The 20,028-nt window shown below is 38.6% G+C and overlaps 1 protein-coding gene across 7 annotated transcripts in view; it reads right to left on the bottom strand.

Moving 5' to 3' along the window:
* The window catches only part of OXR1 (oxidation resistance 1), an 874,541-nt gene that overhangs the window by 96,462 nt on the left and 758,051 nt on the right, over positions 1-20,028 (bottom strand). For 2 of the 7 annotated variants that reach the window (XM_033411248.2, XM_004282932.4), the window contains exon 1: positions 8,895-9,205. The exons of 4 other annotated variants lie outside the window; for them this stretch is intronic. In XM_033411248.2, the coding sequence (XP_033267139.2) occupies positions 8,895-9,093 (199 nt within the window). In that variant the 5' untranslated portion in view covers positions 9,094-9,205. Of the gene's footprint in view, positions 1-8,894; positions 9,206-20,028 lie in introns of those variants that run through there. One more of the 7 variants, XM_033411250.2, reaches the window with a different exon arrangement.

Raw genomic sequence — 20,028 nt, 5'->3', positions numbered from 1 at the left:
TTAAAAGCTTTTGCACAGCAAAGAAAACCATAAACGAGACGAAAAGACGGCCCTCAGAATGGGAGAAAATATTTGCAAATGAAGCAACTGACAGATGATTAATCTCCAAAATGTACAAGCAGCTCATGCAACTCAATATCAAAAAAACAAACAACCCAATCCAAAAATGGGCAGTAGACCTAAACAGACATTTCTCCAAAGAAGATATACAGATTGCCAACAAACACATGAAAGGATGCTCAACATCACTAATCATTAGAGAAATGCAAAGCAAAACCACAATGAGGTATCACCTCACACCAGTCAGAATGGCCATCATCAAGAAATCCAGAAACAATAAATGCTGGAGAGAGTGTGGAGAAAAGGCAACCCTCTTGCACTGCTGGTGGGAATGTAAATTGATACAGTCACTATGGAGAACAGTATGGAGGTTCCTTAAAAAACTAAAAATAGAACTACCATAATACCCAGCAATCCCAGTACTGGGCATATACCCTGAGAAAACCATAATTCATAAAGAGTCATGTACCACAATGCTCACTGCAGCTCTATTTACAATAGCCAGGACACGGAAGCAACCTAAGTGTCCATCGACAGATGAATGGATAAAGAAGATGTGGCGCATATATACAATGGAATATTACTCAGCCATAAAAAGAAACAAAATTGAGTTATTTGTAGTGAAGTGGATGGACCTAGAGTCTGTCATACAGAGTGAAGTCAGTCAGAAAGAGAGAAACAAATACCGTATGCTAACACATATATATGAATCTAAAAAAAAATTTAAAATGGTTCTGAAGAAACTAGGAGCAGGACAAGAATAAAGACGCAGATGTAGAGAATGGACTTGAGAACATGGGGAGGGGGAAAGGTAAGCTGGGATGAAGTGAGAGAGTGACATGGACTTATATATAATACCAAATGTAAAATAGATAGGTAGTGGGAAGCAGCCGCATAGCACGGGGTGATCAACTCTGTGCTTTGTGACCACCTAGAGGGGTGGAATAGGGAGGGTGGGAGGGAGACGCAAGATGGAGGAGGTATGGGGATGTGTGCATATGTATAGCTGATTCACTTTGTTATAAAGCAGAAACTAACACACCATTGTAAAGCAATTATACTCCAATAAAGATGTTAAAAAAATAAAATAAAATAAAAAGAAAAATATTGAGCTGGGAGTCAATATTTTCAAACTCAATAATATAGATTTTAAACTTTTAAAAGCATCTTCTAAACTAAAAAAATATGCTGATTACTGTTTTTCTAATTAACTGATCCCATCTATAGTGAAGTAGTACAGGAAAAAATGCCTGTACTTTCAACCTTTCACTTGCTATTGACTGCTTATCCATAGTCAAAACAGAAATAAACTTTTAAAAATATCCCTCAATTTTTCTTGAACTTTGTAACCATCCTCCTCTAGATATCAGCCTATGTTTCTGCTTCTTTTCATAGTCGAATTTTTGGAAATAAGAGTCTACTTTCACTGTCTTTACTCCATCACCTCCTACTGATTCCACAATGTACTGCAATGTCTTCTGTCTTCCCAGTTCCCTAAACCTGCAAAGGAGAATAAACTAAAGGGCAAATTTGATAGTCTTTTTCAATTTTATTTTATTTGAACTTTATGAAGCACCCAACTAATTCCTTATCAATGCTCACCTTTCCTTTCATTTGGTAACATCTCACACTCCTTGGTCTCTAACCTGTTTTTTGTTCCCCTTTAATGCTCCTTTCCTCTACCCAGCCAAGGAATTTTTGTGTTGTGTGTGGCTCACTTCTAAGTGAAAAGATCCATGATACAGAGTGCTATAGAGTCTTGCTATTTAAAACTGTGTTCCAAGGACCAGCAGCATTGGCATCACTTGGGAGCTTACTGTGACGGCAGGATCTCGCGTTTCACTCCAGAACTGATTCACCGTTGCATCCACAATAAATTTGAGAAGGACTGTTAGTAGAGCTTTTGAAAGGATTAAACTTGCAGACTGAATAACTGACAGAAGAAACAGGCTTCTTTATACAACTCCCTACCCGTGATAGTAACACTAGCATCTTCAAATCTCTGTCAAACGAATTGTTTTCTAAGGTAGTCATTGTGATAGACTACCTTACAGTTACTAAATACTCTGTATTCCTCCCTGGGGAGGAATATAAAATACACTGTACCATCCCACTGATGTCAGACTTGGCTATGTGACTTGTTTTTCCCAAGGAAACGTGAACAGAAACCATGAGTCTTTCAGGTAGAAGTGTTAAGACCCAACATTAAACTTCTAAGGTCTTTTTTCCTTCTCTCTCAAGACCAGGGCTGTTCCATATAGTGACTACTCCCTAAAAGGCTATTACACATACACATACCTGTGCACACACATCTAGTCATTCCTGTTTCTGCTCCTGATTAAATTAAAATGCTTGGAAAATAAAAGTTCTTCAGGAATTCATGCATAAGAAGCAAATCACCTACTAGAAGAAAAAGAAAACAGTCTAGCTTGCTTAAGACCTCTTACTGAAACATTATTCAATGCCACAAGAATGAAATTATATGAAATTATCAAAATAAAAACTCTAGGAATAATCAAAGGAGTAGCAGGGAGCACTGAACAATTATGTAGTGGAAAAACTATCTGTGACTGGTATAAGTATGACAGCGCTATGTAAGTATGAGAATTGCAAATATGATGTAATGAATATCAGGAGGTGGGGAGAAGAAATATGGGAGATGACACTGCTCATGTTACCTCAAAGAGTTAAAGAAACCCCACCTAAAACTGAAAGAAGAATGTAACAATAATACCAATCTCTTAATATTTTTGCAGATTCTGCTTAACTTTAGACACACCATTTAAGAAATACTTTCTTAAGGCAAACAAATATCTTTCAGTCACTCTTTCCCTCTAACCATCTATCCATCATTTTATACGTATATATTCATAAAACAGATCTTAACAATAATGCCTACCCTAACATTAATGACATCACTATATAGTTGGATTGGAGGTGGCTTTTAAGCTTTTTGTTATGCATGACTTCTTCATAGTTAGCATGCATTAGTTTTACCAAAGTTTATAATCTAGCACCTACCCCTCAGTTAAGACAAACCATCAGATAACTGCATATTTGGGTTAATTGTTTTCGTCCTGTATAGAACTGTTTTTACTACCTTGCATTTTGTTGTCACACCACTGAACGACATTAAAGAACGGTGTTAAAAAATAGCTTTTTGAAATTAGAATCTGTATTTACTATAAAGATGATGAGGACACTTTTTGCTATATTAGAATTCCATGAGAATTTTTTCTCTTTATTCTATCAGGAAAAGTTGCATTTTTCTTACCCGCCTAAGCAACGGGTTTATCTTTATTTTAGTGACACTGTGATTTATGTCTGATCACATTTCCCTTTTTCACTGATTGCTAGAAAACAAAGGCTAATTTCTGGCCTTTCTCTAATACATTAATTTGGTCTTAAAACATGCCCCTTTTTTGTACTAATATTCATTCATTCAAAAAAATGTATCAAGAGTCTCTTAATGTAAGTTTGCTGATGGCCATTAGGGAGTCTTTATAAACACAGAAAAAAATTATTTGCAGTTACTTTACTTTTTGATTAATGTTTGATTTATTGAAGTACAAATATAAAAATCTAGTTTTCCTTTAAGCCTTCAACTGTAAGTGTATTCTATTTATAAAACTAGTACATTTAACACACTTTCTAAGGTGCTTTTGATAGTTGATCAACTCAAACAGAAAACAAACTAAATATCCTTAAATACAAACGAGTAATTAAATTCTCTCACATATATATACTAAATTGTATTTATACATCTACTATCGTAAACACTTTAATTGCCTCTAACAAGAAAACCTTTCTAAAAACTTAACTCTAGTAAATACATTGCAATAAAGTTTTAAATATAATGAATGTTAAGTTCTCTTAAACATTCCAATAGTTTCAAAATTTAGCCAAATACTTGCACCTTTTAACTTAAAATCACTCAAAAAACAATTACATAAGTATTCATCTTCAATTAGATTCTTAGACTAATTTGTATGCACTCTAATAGGCCTAATTCTCTGAAATATAACAAATATTTTAAAGACCAAATACACTGATTATTCCTAAACTTAATACAAAAATACTAAGCATTTAACAAATTTCATCATTTCCATATTTACTTCTAACCTTAACAAGGGTAAAAGACTTACCCACTAAAGAAAGCAGTGATTCTCAAAGTGTGGTCCCCAGATCAGCAGCATTGGCATTACTTTAGAAGTTGTTAGAAATGCAAATAATGGGTCCTGGCTCATCAGAAACTCTAGAGGAGGGGTCCAACATTTTTTTTTTTTATACATATACATATGTTCCCATATCTCTTCCCTCTTGCATCTCCCTCCCTCCCACCCTCCTTATCCCACCCCTCCAGGCGGTCACAAAGCACCGAGCCGATACCCCTGTGCCATGCGGCTGCTTCCCACTAGCTATCTACCTTACGTTTGGTAGTGTATATATGTCCATGCCTCTCTCTCGCCCTGTCACAGCTCACCCTTCCCCCTCCCCATATCCTCAAGTCCATTCTCCAGTAGGTCTGTATCTTTATTCCTGTCTTACCCCTAGGTTCTTCATGACATTTTTTTTCTTAAATTCCATATATATGTATTAGCATACGGTATTTGTCTTTCTCTTTCTGACTTACTTCACTCTGCAGGACAGACTCTAGGTCTATCCACCTCATTACAAATAGCTCAATTTCGTTTCTTTTTATGGCTGAGTAATATTCCATTGTATATATATGTGCCACATCTTCTTTATCCATTCATCCGATGATGGGCACTTAGGTTGTTTCCATCTCCTGGCTACTGTAAATAGAGCTGCAATGAACATTTTGGTACATGACTCTTTTTGAATTTTGGTTTTCTCAGGGTATATGCCCAGTAGTGGGATTGCTGGGTCGTATGGTAGTTCTATTTGTAGTTTTTTAAGGAACCTCCATACTGTTCTCCATAGTGTCTGAACCAATTCACATTCCCACCAGCAGTGCAAGAGTGTTCCCTTTTCTCCACACCCTCTCCAGCATTTATTGTTTTAACAAGTCTTTGGGTGATTCTGAGGCACATTAAAGTCTGAGACTCATTGCTTTACTGTAGCCTCAACTACTCAGAGGCAGTTTTGTCCTAAAACACAGATAATGTAAAAGCCTTGAGTTCAGCCATCCTGTGAGGTGAGCAGCAATTCTAAAACGGGCAAATCTACTTCATGCTTAAGAACCAATGGACAAAGGAAACAATATTAAGACCTCAAACTTAGTTGGAGTTACCATCAGAGCAGATTGAGGTTGTTTATCAAGAAGAGATTCTTCTCCCCCTCACCTTAGGAAATGAGACTAAGACTGGCGACATCTAGGGTTATCCTCTTCCATGAGTGACCAGCACCATGAGTTGTTTTTTTAATAGTAACAACTGGTACTCCAAATCCTATACAGGTACTTGGTCTTCTCTGGGTTCAAGATAAACTATTATCTAACTCTTCCTGACAATCTGCATCTGCAATTTCCAAGCTAAAATATATCTAAGTTTTCTTACACCTTCCTTGGATTTTACGTTTTCATCTCATTTTAATATCCTTCTGATTCTAAATAAATTTCAGTGGCTATCCATCCTATCCTTTACCTAATTTAACTTGTTTTAACTTTAACATCACACATGATAGAATTTTGCATTCTTCTCACATTTTTTCCTTTCTGACATAACTCTTAGAAATAGGAAGATAACTCTCAAATGGATTCTATATCCCTTATTTCTTTGCCTGGCCCAGATTCTTTGTCAGGAAAATGGGATAATAATAGTACCTATCTCACAGAGTTTTTATTCACATTAAATAAAAGTATCTGCTAGTGCCTGCTCCATAGAAAATGTTCTTAGCCACTCTTATTCTTGTCATTTCCCCAAAAGATACTGTTTTAATTGGTAAAAGTAAATGAAAAGAAACTTCAAATAGGAGTGAGATGTATTTAAAGTATACTGTCACCAAGTGGGAGAGCAGAGTTGACATAACAGGGAAGTTTATGATAAAAACTATGCTACAATTAAGTTGAAACTCTAAATGTGTTAAATTTTTTTACTTATTACCATGCGATCTAGTAACTGACTACTTTTAAAGGTTACCCAATACAGGTTTATGGTGATGCCTCCAAACCTGATCTATACTTAAGGTCTAAAAATTTTTTTGAATCAGAACATAATTTACTCTTTAACCAGGAGCAAAAATTGTGTCATAGTGTGTCTTCTTTGTAATTGTTATTAACTAGAGCAATGGTGTGATAAGCTCCTTAATGTGTCTAAGTCCCAATTAGATGTTCCTGAGGGGACTATAATGTTGGAATCAGCAAACACTGAAAACTGGTAAAAGCAAAAGCAGCCACCTTGGAGAGGAGTGAAGGCATCAGTTAACACTGTCAGGTAAGCAGTTTGTTTACAGAAAGAGTTAAAATCAGAAACATACGACCAAAGTTTTATCTGGTCCATCCTTAAACTGTCAATGGTAAAACTATTTTATCAGCACCTTTACTGAACATGAAATGGTGAGGGGTAAGATCACAAACAACAAATGGAGTCCTGGAGTGTAGCCGATCTACAAGTGTAGAAGTGTCTGCACAAGATATACTGCTACAACACACAGGACATTTGAAAGAACTGAAGGAAGGGTGACAAATAACAGGGAACTTAAGCAGCTGTTATAAAAATCTAAAATAAAGGTAGTCACAAGCAGAAAGAGTAGAAGAAATCCTTTAAACAGACTAACAAATACTCATTCCAAAGGACACAAATGTAAAGAAAAACCCTATACCCGAAACCTATCTGGTAGGCAGCTGCCAAGAAAAGATCTCTCATTTTAAGCAAAGGCTGCCTAGAAATTAATGAAGAACCATTTATTTTTTACCTGTATGTGTACATGTTGCCTCTCAAAGGAGTCAACTGAGGAAGCTATACTTATTCTAAGAGTGGGAGGGGGTAATCAAGTTATTGCTGGGGCATTCATCTTTTGAACTACCTTCAGAACTCTGTAGGCATAACTTTATAGACTTACAATGTTTTTAACCCCAAATGCTATTTAATTTGTAGCTTTACCATCTATCATGTTCACTAATTCTGTTCCAAATGAAAAAAGAGCTCCAGAGTTGAGAACCTTTGAGATCATCCAATCAACCTCATTTAAAATGAGAAAATATACACCAAGAGAGATTAAGTAATTTATACAAATTCTTTCAGCTAGTTAATGCTAGAAGTACCTGTCCACTGACCTTGGTCATAAACTGACATCACAAGGCCTTTCTAACTTGTGTCAAGAGATTTGGGGGCACCATGAATATTAAAGAAAGTGCCATGAGTTCATAAGGCAGCTTCAACAGAAGAGGAATCGGTATAGTATTTTGAAGCTGTAACTCTGAAGGACAGTGTTTGATATAGCAGTGTGCTCAATACATGTTTCTGAATCAATGAATCAGATGTATATATTTGGGCAAATTTGTTAAATTATTCATCATATCCCTTTCCAGGTTAAGTTACACCACATATTTCTCAGTTCTTCATCTACCTAGAGGCTGGTCACATTTCAACTGTTTTCAATTAATCAACTGAGGTCTCATAAAAAAAAAAAAATCCTTTATTCAAACACTTTAAAGTTCTAGTCCTCATCCCTGGTCCCACCTTTAAGAGGATTCTGCATCTGATTAATGTCCTTCAAAGCAGAAACCAAGTATCCCCTTTTTCATTTTTCTAATTCCATAAACAAGAATTGTGAAGAAAAAATATTATGTAAAGTGAAGAAAAATTAATAAAAGGGACCATGATAAAATTACATTTTAATATTCAAGTTTCTTCAAAGCTTAAATTACACACACACACACACACACACACAAAATCAATAGATATCCTCACAGTTTCAGTGCTTTAAAATGAATGTTAGGATGTGGGTCATGGATAGATTTTATATTCTTTGTACTTTTCTCTATTTTCTAAACTAATACTCACATAATTTACTCTCATAACACCAGAATGCATATTAAAACAGGTAACAAGAATAAAATATGATTAGGAGAGGTCTGCCACTTATTAACTCAGGGAAAGCCAACGACATTGGAGAAGTTACCATATGCATGATGCAAATACCGCTTCAGCAAGTGCTTTTAAAAATTCCGTAAGATATCAATGTCCTGTCATTATGACTGATTTTTTAAAGGGCAGTACAACCCCACTATGACAAAAGAAAACTGAACAGGCAGTAGAAATGATAACTGGGGAAAGTTTCCAGGTTCTGCCACCTCAAGACAACACGCAGCCTTTCAAAATACACGACACAAAAATCCACTGGGTTCCCGTGGACGCTAAACATTTTCTTTTCCAAAGCCGTATTAAGTGCTTATGTGAATTCTAACAGTTGGCAAATATCAAATAAAAACAATGACCCAATCCAAACCCAAGTCAAGCACAGCGTTCTTAATGATTTCTAAGAGGGAAAACATGAGCGTCACAATTGGTTCAATATTCACCTCTCACGGGGAGGGAAAAACGAAGGGATCCTACCCTTGAAATAGTTGGCGGGGTAAGGAAAGTCGAGCATAGGTGAAGAAAGCAGGAAGAGCAGAGCAGGAAAAGCTACGACGCAGACACGAGCAAGTCTTCCGTCCCCAGAGCAGAGCGAGCCCTCCGCTCCTCGCCCCGGTCCCACCGCCATCCCGGCCCGGCACACCTGCCAACGCCCGGCCCGCGCCCCCCGCCCACCCCGTTCACGCCGGCGGCCGGCGGGGCCGCGCCCCCAGCGCAGCGCCCACACCTCCGCCTGCCCCCCGCCCTCAGCCCGGGTCGGCCGCGCGGGACGCGAAGGAAGGCTGGGCTCACCGGGTCCCTCCGGGCTGGACGGCGCCGGGGGCCGGTGGGGCGGGGACCCGCACCCGGGGTCCCCCTGGGCGGGCTCCCTCAGGTAATCCTCGAAGCGCACCTGCCGGTCTACGCCGCCACCCCCGAACCCCCGCAGGCGGTTGGCTGTGCCTCGCAGAAGGCGCCCGCTCTTCCCCGTGAACGTGGTCAGGTAGTCCATGCTGCCGCCGGGCAGGCGCCGAGGAGGCCAACGGTTTCCGCCGAGACTCTGTGCTCGCCCACCCACGCGTCCGAGCCGACACTGGGGGCGGTGGCTCCGCACGCCTCACCGGAGGCTGGGAGGGAAAAGGGGAGGGGACGTCCGGAACTTGGCCCCGGGGCGGACCATCAGGGAACTAGGCGTCGGGGGAAAAGAAGCTGGACAAAAGTTTTGAAAAGTTTTTCTTGTTGCTTCCAAACGCCAGTTCGGGCCAAACTTAGCTTGTAAAGTAGATATATACTTCCTGGAACAGAGGCAGCGTCGAAACGCGGCGGCCTTTTAGCAAGCCGAACCGAACCTATCCGCTTCCCCCCACGTGCCTGGCTCCAATGGAGCAGGCCTGCCCCGCCCTACCCCGCCCAGTCCCGACCCGACCGGACTTTCGGGACTGCTGGAGAAAAGGGAGGAGGCCGAGCCTCGGGACCCGAGGGTAGAGCCGGATATAAGGGTATAAGGATGGCCCTGGGGAGGCTAAGCTGGATTTGCGGAGAGTTTGGGGGCCTAGGAGAGCAGTGTCCAAAAGTTTCTGTGTGTCCAAAAGTTTCTGTGAGTCTCTGTGTGTTAGGGGGAGGGGCACAATCCACAGGAAACTTTTGCAGTTTGAAATTTTGGTGGGCGGGGTGGGTGAGAGGAAGGAGAGAATGTTAGTTTTAAGGTAAAACTAAAGTCGTAGTTAACATAAAACAACCCAGATAAAATGCTTCCTAGGAAGCCTTATGAGACCATCTTTGTAAAATAAAGCATTAATCGTCACGTTCGAAGTTCGCCGTGGCATTATGAACTGATGTTAGAGTTTGACATTCCATGACTCTGGTCCTGTAAGGCAAGGTAATTAGGGCTTCAGTGTGCAACTTTATCCTCCTTTAAGCAGAGAAGGAGCAACGACATTTGACAGACATTTACTACCCGATTTTGTTTCCTGTGAGATCTGGTTATTCTCTTCCTTTCACATCTGTTCATAGCTGTTTTAGTTTTTCCCATGCGGTAAATAAACTTTCTTGGAATTACCAGATTATTAATGCATTTGAAGAAAAGGTTTGAACTAGGAAGTTGAAGAGCTAATCATACCAAACAGTGGAGTCCAGAAAACATCTTTGAGGAACTTAAGCATTTTGCCAAACCATTAAAGATTATCCTCCGCCCTGCCCCCCCTTTTAAATTATTTGACTGATGTTTTTCCCATCATCACCATTTTCAGCTTAAATTCTTAATAGGTTGGACAAACTTCACCATTCTAACATCAGCATCACCTTTGTACTTGGTTAAATGTATAGACTGTCTGGGCTGTACCCCCAGAGTGTGATTTCACAGTGTTTCTGAGTAAGGACCCAGGAATATGCATATTCAGCAACCATCCCTGTGTTCAGATGTGCTGCTTAGGAAAGCACTGCTCCAGACTTCCTTCTGTACCTCCTTGGAACCCATTTGGTAGAGTGGTAAGTGGATCCCAGTTTTTCTGCGATTTCCATTTCATAAGGAAGGAAGCATTACCAAGCTTAGCACCACTTCCAAGATCTCAGAGAGGCTCAGTAAGCTTTACAAATTGAATTTCAATGACTTAAGTCTAATCCTGATTAACTACAGTGAAATCCTTTTTCTAAAATATATTTTACATCTTCAGATCTGCCATTAGTTTGTGATAATCATATCCAAAATAGTGGTTGAGTATTTTATACCTGATTAAATCTGCACTTTTACATCTAACCTTAGTAGGAACCTGTACTCTACCAGTTCAAATACAGGTTTACAAGCAGTTAACCCATCAATTTTTTCTGCTTCTGTTTCATGGAAAGCTAGAGCTGCTGGATAAAAATGTATAACTTTGATGATTAAGTGCTTTACAAGTTTTTATTTAAACTCAGCTAAGCCCTAATGTCTCTAAAATCGTTTTACTCATTTCGTCATCTTTCCTTTTTATTCTTCCCATTTGTTGTCTGACCCATCACCATCCTCCTGAAGTTACCAAATTCATTACGCAAACATGTTACTTGGTCTTCTAAATGACTTAAAATCATAGGCCATGAAATATAAACATTCTCACTTTTCTTCCCCTTTCTTTTTTAATCTACAAGCTCATCTCCATATATTGCCTCAGAAGGAAGGAAGTCCTTACACATCCATGCCTCTCGTTCTCCAAATTAATTCTTGACCTTAGTCTGGTGTATGTTGTCTATGACTTGTCAGCCTTATTATTCCTTTGCGTTTTATTATTTTTTCTCTCTCCACTCTGGTTCCTTTCTCCTTATCATGCCATATCACCACATATATTCCTCTCATCCTTTAAGAAAAAAAAAAAAGTGTCCTTATATATTGCGCATGCCTCCTCCAGCAAACCTTTGCCTTATTTTTATTTATTTATTATTTTTTATTTATTTTTTTTTGCGGTACGCGGGCCTCTCACTGCTGTGGCCTCTCCCGTTGCGGAGCACAGGCTCCGGACGCGCAGGCTCAGCGGCCATGGCGCACGGGCCCAGCCGCTCCGCGGCATGTGGGATCTTCCCGAACCGGGGCACGAACCCGCGTACCCTGCATCGGCAGGCGGACTCTCAACCACTGTGCCACCAGGGAAGCCCCCTTTGCCTTATTTTTAAAATAACTTTATTGACATATGATTTTACAAACCATATAATTCATCTGTTAAAAGTATACAATTCAATGGTTGTTAGTATATTTACACAGTTGTTAAACCATCACCCAAATCTAACTTTTGAACATTTCTATTACCCACCAAAGAAACTTCTTGTCCATTTCTAGTACTCCCCATTTCCACCACAGGCATAGACCACCACTGATCTACTGTTTGTCTCTGTGGATTTGCCTTTTATAAACATTTCACATAAATGGAATCATACAATATCTGGTCTTTGGTGTCTGACTTCTTTCACTTAGCCTAATGTTTCTGAGGCTTATTCATGTTGTAGCAGGTATTAGTATGTCATTCCTTTTTATTGCCAAATAATATTATAGGGATATATCATATTTTATTAATCCATTTATAAGTTGATGGATATTTGTATTATTCCCACTTTTTGGCTATTATGAGTAATGTTGCTATGAACATCTATGTACCAATTATTTTGTGGACATATGTTTTCATTTCTCTCTATACCCAGAAGTTGAATTGCTGGATTTATTTTTTTGGTATAAAACATATTCTAAGTTTAAGGTATATAATGTGATGATTTGATAGGAGTATATATTGCAAAATGATTACTGCAGTAGAGTTAATTAACATTTCTATAAACTCATGTAGTTATCTTTTTGGTATATGTGCTATGAGAATGTTTAAGATCTACTCTCTTAGCAACTTTCAACTATACAATATTGTTAGCTATAGTCACCAGGTTATATGTTAGATCCCCACGAGTTATTCAACTTAAAATTGGAAATTTATACCATTTGAGCAACATCTCACCATTTCCGCCAACCTCCAGACCCCAGCAACCACGATTCTACTCTCTGTTTCTATGAGTTCAGTTTTTTTAGATTCCACATGTAAGTGAGATCATACAGTATGTGTCTTTGTCTGACTTATTTCACTTAACATAATACCCTCAAGGTCCATCCATGTTGTTGCAAATAGTAGTATTTCCTTTTTATGGCTGAATAATATTCCATTGTGTATCTATATCACATCTTATTCATCCATTCATCCATTGATGGATATTTAGGTTGTTTCCATGCCTTAGCTATTGTGAATAAAGCTGCAGTGAACATGGGGGTGCAGATATCTCTTCGAGATAGTGATTACATTTCCTATGGATATATACCCAGAAGTAGAATTGATGGATCATACAGTAGTTCTCATTTTAATTTTTTGTGGAACCTCCATACTGTTTTCCATAGTGGCTGTACCAATTTACATCCCCACCAACAGTGCATGAGGGTTCCCTTTTCTCCACATCCTTGCTAACACTTATCTCCTACCTTTGTAATAACAGCCATTCTGACAGGTGTGAGGTGATATCTCACTGTGGTTTTGATTTGCATTTGCCTGATGATTAGTGATGCTGAACATCTTTTCACGTAACTCTTGGCCATCTGTATGTCTTCTTTGGAAAAATGTCTATTCAGATCCTCTGCCCAGTTTTTAATTCAATTGTTGGTTTTTTGCTATTGAGTTTTATGAGTTCCATATATATTTTGGATATTAACCCCTTATCAGATAAGTGGTTTGCAAATATTTCCTGCCATTCCTTAGGTTTGCTTTTTATTTTGTTGATTGTTTCTTTTACTGTGATGTAGTCCCACTGGTTTATTTTCGTTTCTGTTGCCTGTGCTTTTGGAGTCATATCCAAAAATTTATTGCCAAGACCAATGTCAAGGAAGATTTTCCCTGTTTTCTTTTAGTTTTATGGTTTTAGGTCTCACATTTGAGTCTTTAACTTGTTTCAAGTTAATTTTTGTGTATGTTGTAAGATAGGGGTCGAATTTCGTTCTTCTGCATGTGACTATCCAGTTTTCCCAGCAACATTTATTAAAGAAACTGTATTCTTGGCTCCATTATAGTTGATGGTATCTGCATGATTTATTTCTGAGTTCTTGATTCTGTTCCGTTGATCTATGTGTCTGTTTTTATGCCAGTACCCCACTGTTTTGATTACTATGACTTTGTAATAAATTTGAAATCAGCAAGTGTGATGCATCAGCTTTGTTCCTCTTTCTCAGGATTGCTTTGGCGGTTTGGGGTCTTCTGCAACTCCGTATGAATCTTAGCATTGTCTGTCCTATTTCTATGAAAAATGCCATCGGAATTTTGATAGGGATCACATTGAATATGTAGAACACTTTGGGTAGTATGGACATTTTAACAATATTCTTCCAACTCATGAACACAGGATACCTTTCCATTATTTGTGTCTTATTCAATTTCTTTCATCAGTGTCTTACAGTTTTCAAAGTAGAGATCTTTCACCTCCTTGGTTAAATTTATTGCTAAGTATTTTATTGTTTTTGATGCCATTGTAAATGGGATTGTGTTCTTTATTTCTTTTTCAGATAGTTCTTAGCATATATGAATGCAACAAACTGACTTTCTCTGTCAATTTGTATCCTGCAACTTTATGAAATTATTTATTCGTTCTAACAGTACTTTTATGGAGTCTTTAGGATTTTTCTATATACAAGATCATATCATCTGTAACTTTACCTCTTCCTTTCCAATCTGGATGCCTTTTCTCTGTCTCGCCTAAGTGCTCTGGCTGGAACTTCCAGTACTATGTTGAATAAAAGTGGTGACAGTGGGCACCCTAGTCTTCTTCCTGATCTTAGAAGAAAAGCTTTCAGCCTTTCATTGCTGAGTGTGATTTTAGCTGTGGGCTTATCATATATATGGCCTTTATTATTTTGAGGTACATTCCTTCTGTACCCAATTTATTGAGAGTTTTTGTCATGGAAGGATACTGAGTTTTGCCAAATGCTTTTTCTGTATCTACTGAGATGATCATATTAGTTTTATTTTTCATTTTAATAATGTGGTATATAACACTTATTGATTTACATATGTTGAATCATTCTTGCATCCCAGGAATAAATCCCACTGTTTGCTAGTATTTTGTTAAGAATTTTTGCATCTATATTCATCAGAGATAAGTGTCCTGTAGTTTTTTTTGGTGTTAATTCTTCTTTAAATGTTTGGTAGAATTCACCAGTGAAACCATCCGGTCCTGGGCCTTTCTTTTTGGGGATGTTTTGATTACAGATCCATACTTCTTACTAATTATTGATCTGTTCAGATTTTCTATTACTTTATGATTCAGTTTTGGGTTGAATTTTTCTTGAAATTTATCCATTTTTCCTAAGTTATCCAATTTATTGGCATGTAATTGTGCATAGTAGTCTCTTATGAACGTTTACATTTCTATGTTATCAGTTGTTTTAGTTTAGACCGTATTAGAAATAATTTCCGTATCTCTGCTCTGTATTTTTTTAAAAGGTATTAGAAAAATGGAAATGCAAAAAGGAAAAGAAAGAGCAAAACAACTTTGGAGAAACCTAAGCCTGTTGCTAGCTATTATTTTTATACCAAAATGCCAGTTTCCAGCTTCAGTCTGTAGCTGGTAATTAGATACTATTATTTTTATTTTTTCTTGTTGGAGAGGCTATGGGGGAATTGAACTTTGGGGTCTATCAATACAAGACAACATGAAGCATGGCAATAAAAATAGAACCTGCCTACAAGTCCATCCATCTCTCTTAGACAAAGTTCTGGGCAGCAATGCCAAGTTCTTATCAATATTCCACTTGTTTCAGCCAGGGTGCATGAGCAGAAGACTGGTAAGTGCTGAGCATAATATTTGAAAGGAAGAGAATCTACTCCTCTTCTTAAAGTGTATGGGGGTTCCTTGACTCCCCACCTCCCCATCCCAAACAACATTTGGGAAAGATGCTAATAATACCAGGTAAATTAGCCAAAATCCAGACTGCATATAGGAAGAGAAACCCAAACCTGGATGGTCAATCCAGCACTAGCCAGATAGGTTTGATTTTCAAAAGAGTCATGCACTGGCCATTCTCTCCCACTGCAGATCTACTCTTAGCTCTCACAAGGCAACAGAAACATCAATAGAACCAGATTCTGTGCTGTTCTAACAGGCATGAAGAAAAGTTTGACCACTTCCAGCTACCTCTCAAGAGAGAAGCAGACTAAGCCCACCTACCCCACTCCGCACTCCCTACCCAGGGCCTCTTATGGGAACTAAGCTGGCTCTACAACCAACACCATGAGCAGCAGTGGCATGAAAAACATGTAATGAATGAAGTGAACAAAGACTGGTTGGAAGCCACTTTGTGCCTACTCTACTAATTTTCTGGAGTTAAGGAAGAAAGGTGTGGGGAGGAGATTCTTAAAACATACAGAGAAAGATACAACAGCATTGTTAGGCTGCATGATACATAAACACATGCACTTATGTTTGGTCATTAAACCCTATGTGTTGTGTGACATGAAATCTCCCAGCTTTTAGTTTCTCCCCTCTTTAATCATCTCCAACACTGCAGCTGGGTAATCTCAAATCCATAGATCTAACTGTTGCCTTTCCTCCACTTTAAAAACATTCCTGTTCCAGCAGCAACATCCTGCAGTTAATGAGAATCAGCTGTGGAACATTTAAAAATATACAGATTTCCCTACTATACCCCAGAGATCCTGATTCCAGGGTTGTAGGGTGGGGCTCAGGAACCTCAGTTTTTGATGATGAGCCGTGTTTGAGATCTGCTCCTTTACAGTTCTTCTAAGTGCTTTGCATATTTAGTTCACACAAATCACACATTTACTTCTGAATAGGGCCACAAGGCTAGTTTTGACAAACACTGAGCAAAAGTGACGTGTTTTACACTCCCATGTGTAAAGAAACAGCCTCTTTTTAAAGCAGCCAATGTTCTACACTCCATATGCCCCTGCCCCTGCCTCAGCAACCAAGGATACCACCTGCTTCAGGTGGCACAGCTATGAGATGGTGGAGCCATCTCCAATAACCCGGATCCCTGAGAAACTACGTGGATCAGAGTCCCTCCCCGCAACTTCAGTCTGAATTGGACATGTAATATGAGCGAGAAATAAAGAAAGAAAGAAACACTATTACAGTAAGCCACTGAGGTTTAGGGGTTCATTGGGCACCATAGCAGAAGCTTAGCCAACCTTGACTGATACAAGGGTTTACAAATGCTTAATTTACATTGATTTTTATCATATATTCCAAGTTAGTATACAAAAGACTTCCTGATTTATGTTGTCAAATTCATGCATTCTGTTTTTCAGGCCTCTCTTGCCATTTCTATATTCTGACGAGTATTCTCAGATTCCAAGAATATTTATTAATTTACCATCTAAATGATGTATGTGAATAAGAATTTTCTTGACATTTCACAACCCAAAGCAAGCAAACAAACCAAAACACAATGAGTAGAATGCTGAGGTGCTGATGCTAAGAACCCATCAATCATCCATCACTCCCAGTTTAAAACTTCAGTTTCATTCCCATCAGCCTAATTCTCTCAATAAATGTCTTTATGATCAGAAAATATTATAAATTTGAACTTGTAAAACAAATGTATGCTCATAAAATGCCATTTTTATGTTCTATATATTGGTTTTAGGTAAAACTATATTAGAAGAAGTTTAAAAAGAATTGCTTTTAGAGCTATAAAGAGTAAGTCTCAGTTCTCTTTCACATGCTGCCCTTAATTTAGTAATAGCAACCCTGTTAGATCTGAGAGAGACCTTGGTGTTTATCTGTTTGAGCCTCTCATATTTGTTGATTTGTTAGCTAAGACCCAGAGAAGTCAAGCGAATCTCTCAAGGTCACACACTTGGATAAGAGCAGAGCCAGAAGAACCCAGGGCTTTTCTACAGGGAGTGCTGCCACATGAAGTGCTCCATCTTTGACTTGAGTAATGAGTTGTGACTCTCGATTCACCCAAACATTTGTTAAAGTGGCAGGATGTCCCATAAAGTGTTTTCCAGATGTGAAAGCTGGGTCAAAGTATTTACTTTTGAGATGTAGCTTTCTTATCTGTAAAATAAGAGCAAATAATACCTATCTTGCAGCTCTATTTTGATTAGAAAGGATATCACACATGTTCAGTGTTAGACTCATTGTCCCTTGGCCTTAAGTAAACAAATTTAGATTTATTGCCTTCAAATTTCAGCCTATACTTCTAGATCAGGGTTCAACAAAGTATGGCTTATGGATCAAATCTGGCCTGGTACCTGTTTTTATCAATTCAGTCTTACTGGAACACAGCCACACCAGTTCATCTATGTATTGTCTATAGCTGCTTTTATGCTACAACAGCAGAGATGACTAGTTGTGACAGAGACCTTATGACCCAAAAGCCCCAAATATTTACTTCCATGCTGTTTTCAGAAAAATTCTGCTGACCCATGTTCTAGATTTCTGAGATCATTTTGAAACTACTCTTGATCCTTTCACTGAAGTATCGTTCAATTATCTCTTTCCCTGACTCAGCCACAAATTTATCTCTATTCAAGTTGTTCCTAAAAATATTTGGGACATGGGCAAGGAGAGTCCCAGGGCACAGCACAGGAGAGTGCCTTCATGGTTGACAATGATTACCACTCGCTGGACACACTTATCTGAAGAAGTATGAATCCACTAAATGATACCATCACCCAGTTTTCATTTATCAACTATGTCATATATTTGTTAAATGCCTTTCTAATGGACAGAAGAAGATGAGGTACAGACTCCACATGATCACTGTTTATCCCCTCCCAATGGGTTTCAAACCTTTGTTGTTTCTGTATCCTTCAACTCCATTTCAGCCCCATCCTTTGAAATTTGAATTATTCATCTAACTATAGTTTTCTGGCAGATCTCCTGTTATCCTGGTAAAGACTGGTTATCTGTCAACAAATCTGATTATTCTTCCTGGGCATACTGTATTTCCCAGCTTTCTTTTTGATCACGGTGCCCAAGTAACTGAGTTCTAGCCAATGGAAGGATTGCAAAAGTGATGTGTGCTACTTCCAGGCCTGGCCCACAAAGAGCAACCCACTGATGACCCTTCACGGTCTTTTCCTTTCACAGCCTGGAAGCAGGTAAGCAGGAAGACCCAAGAACCCATTTGTTAAAGATGGTAGAGCCACAAGATAGAAGGAACCTGGGTCCCTGAATCTACTCTTAGAGGGGAGCCACCCACCATTCAGGAACACCAATTTTGGACTTGAACAAGAAATAAATTTCTCTTGTATTTAAGTCATTATATATATTTGAGGTTTGTTTGGTACAAAAGGGAATATAATTTTCACAAATACACTATCATTCTCATACTATTACTACCAAAGGGTCTGTGACCACATATCAAAATATCCTGATCAAGTTTTCTGGACAAAGAGGTTACAAGTTATGCAAAGTGGATGTAGGTGGTCTTTCACTATATCCTCACCTACCTTAGCCTATAAATCTCCGTGTCACAGTTTTTGTTTTATATTTTCTAGTAGCTCATTCATTTTTGTTTTTTAATAATGCTCAGGGGTTTGTTTATTGATTCAGTCAGTCAACAGATGTGGGGCCCTGACTAGGCACCAGGGAGATGCTAAACCAGACAGACAACCTTCTGCCTCTAGTGCTTCCTGATTTGTATTCGTGAATAACTCAGTGAACACTGCCTAGCCTCAGTTTCCTCAGCTATAACACTGGGGTAGCAATGGTGACCTAGTGTTTAATGAAAACAGTGTAAGTTCATGACATTTGACACAAGCCTGACATACGATCAGTGCTCTGTTGGGGAGGAAGAAAACTTTCCTCTACCCTTCTAGGTTCTTCTGGCTAGATTATTAAATTGACATGTAGCTCATTCATTCTTAATTGAGAAAAAGCAAAATAGGCACAGTTGTTCTGTCTTAATAATCGGTTCAACAATGTACATCTTCCTCAAGAAGAGAGCCTCATACCGGCTTCTTATCCTCCTTTATTCAAAGACTTCCCTTTTCACAGAATGATCTTAGTTGGCTAGTTCCTTTAGTGTTTCTGAAACCTCGCTCTGTGTTTTGACCTTTCTAACACTCTTTACAGTTTTATGCCATCCTTTTACTTGTCCTCGTTAATATGCCCTTCCTACTTTTTTTTTTTTTTTTTTTGCAGTATGCGGGCCTCTCACTGTTGGGGCCTCTCACTGTTGCAGCCTCTCCCGTTGCGGAGCACAGGCTGCGGACGTGCAGTCTCAGCGGCCATGGCTCACAGGCCCAGCCGCTCAGCATCCCTTCCTACTTTTATCTCTTCTAGGAACTAAACTCAGAGAACATGTTAAGTCACACTGCTTTCTCTCCATTTTGCTTTCTCAGTAAGAGTATTGATGACTTTGATTGTTTGGAATGCTATCATCTCTCATGTAGGCTTCAGTTTTAATCTTTGAAATTAGATTAAAATGTCT

Source organism: Orcinus orca, chromosome 17, assembly GCF_937001465.1.
Source record: "Orcinus orca chromosome 17, mOrcOrc1.1, whole genome shotgun sequence".
Lineage (NCBI taxonomy): Eukaryota > Metazoa > Chordata > Mammalia > Artiodactyla > Delphinidae > Orcinus > Orcinus orca.
This window is presented reverse-complemented; position numbering and strand designations above follow the sequence as displayed.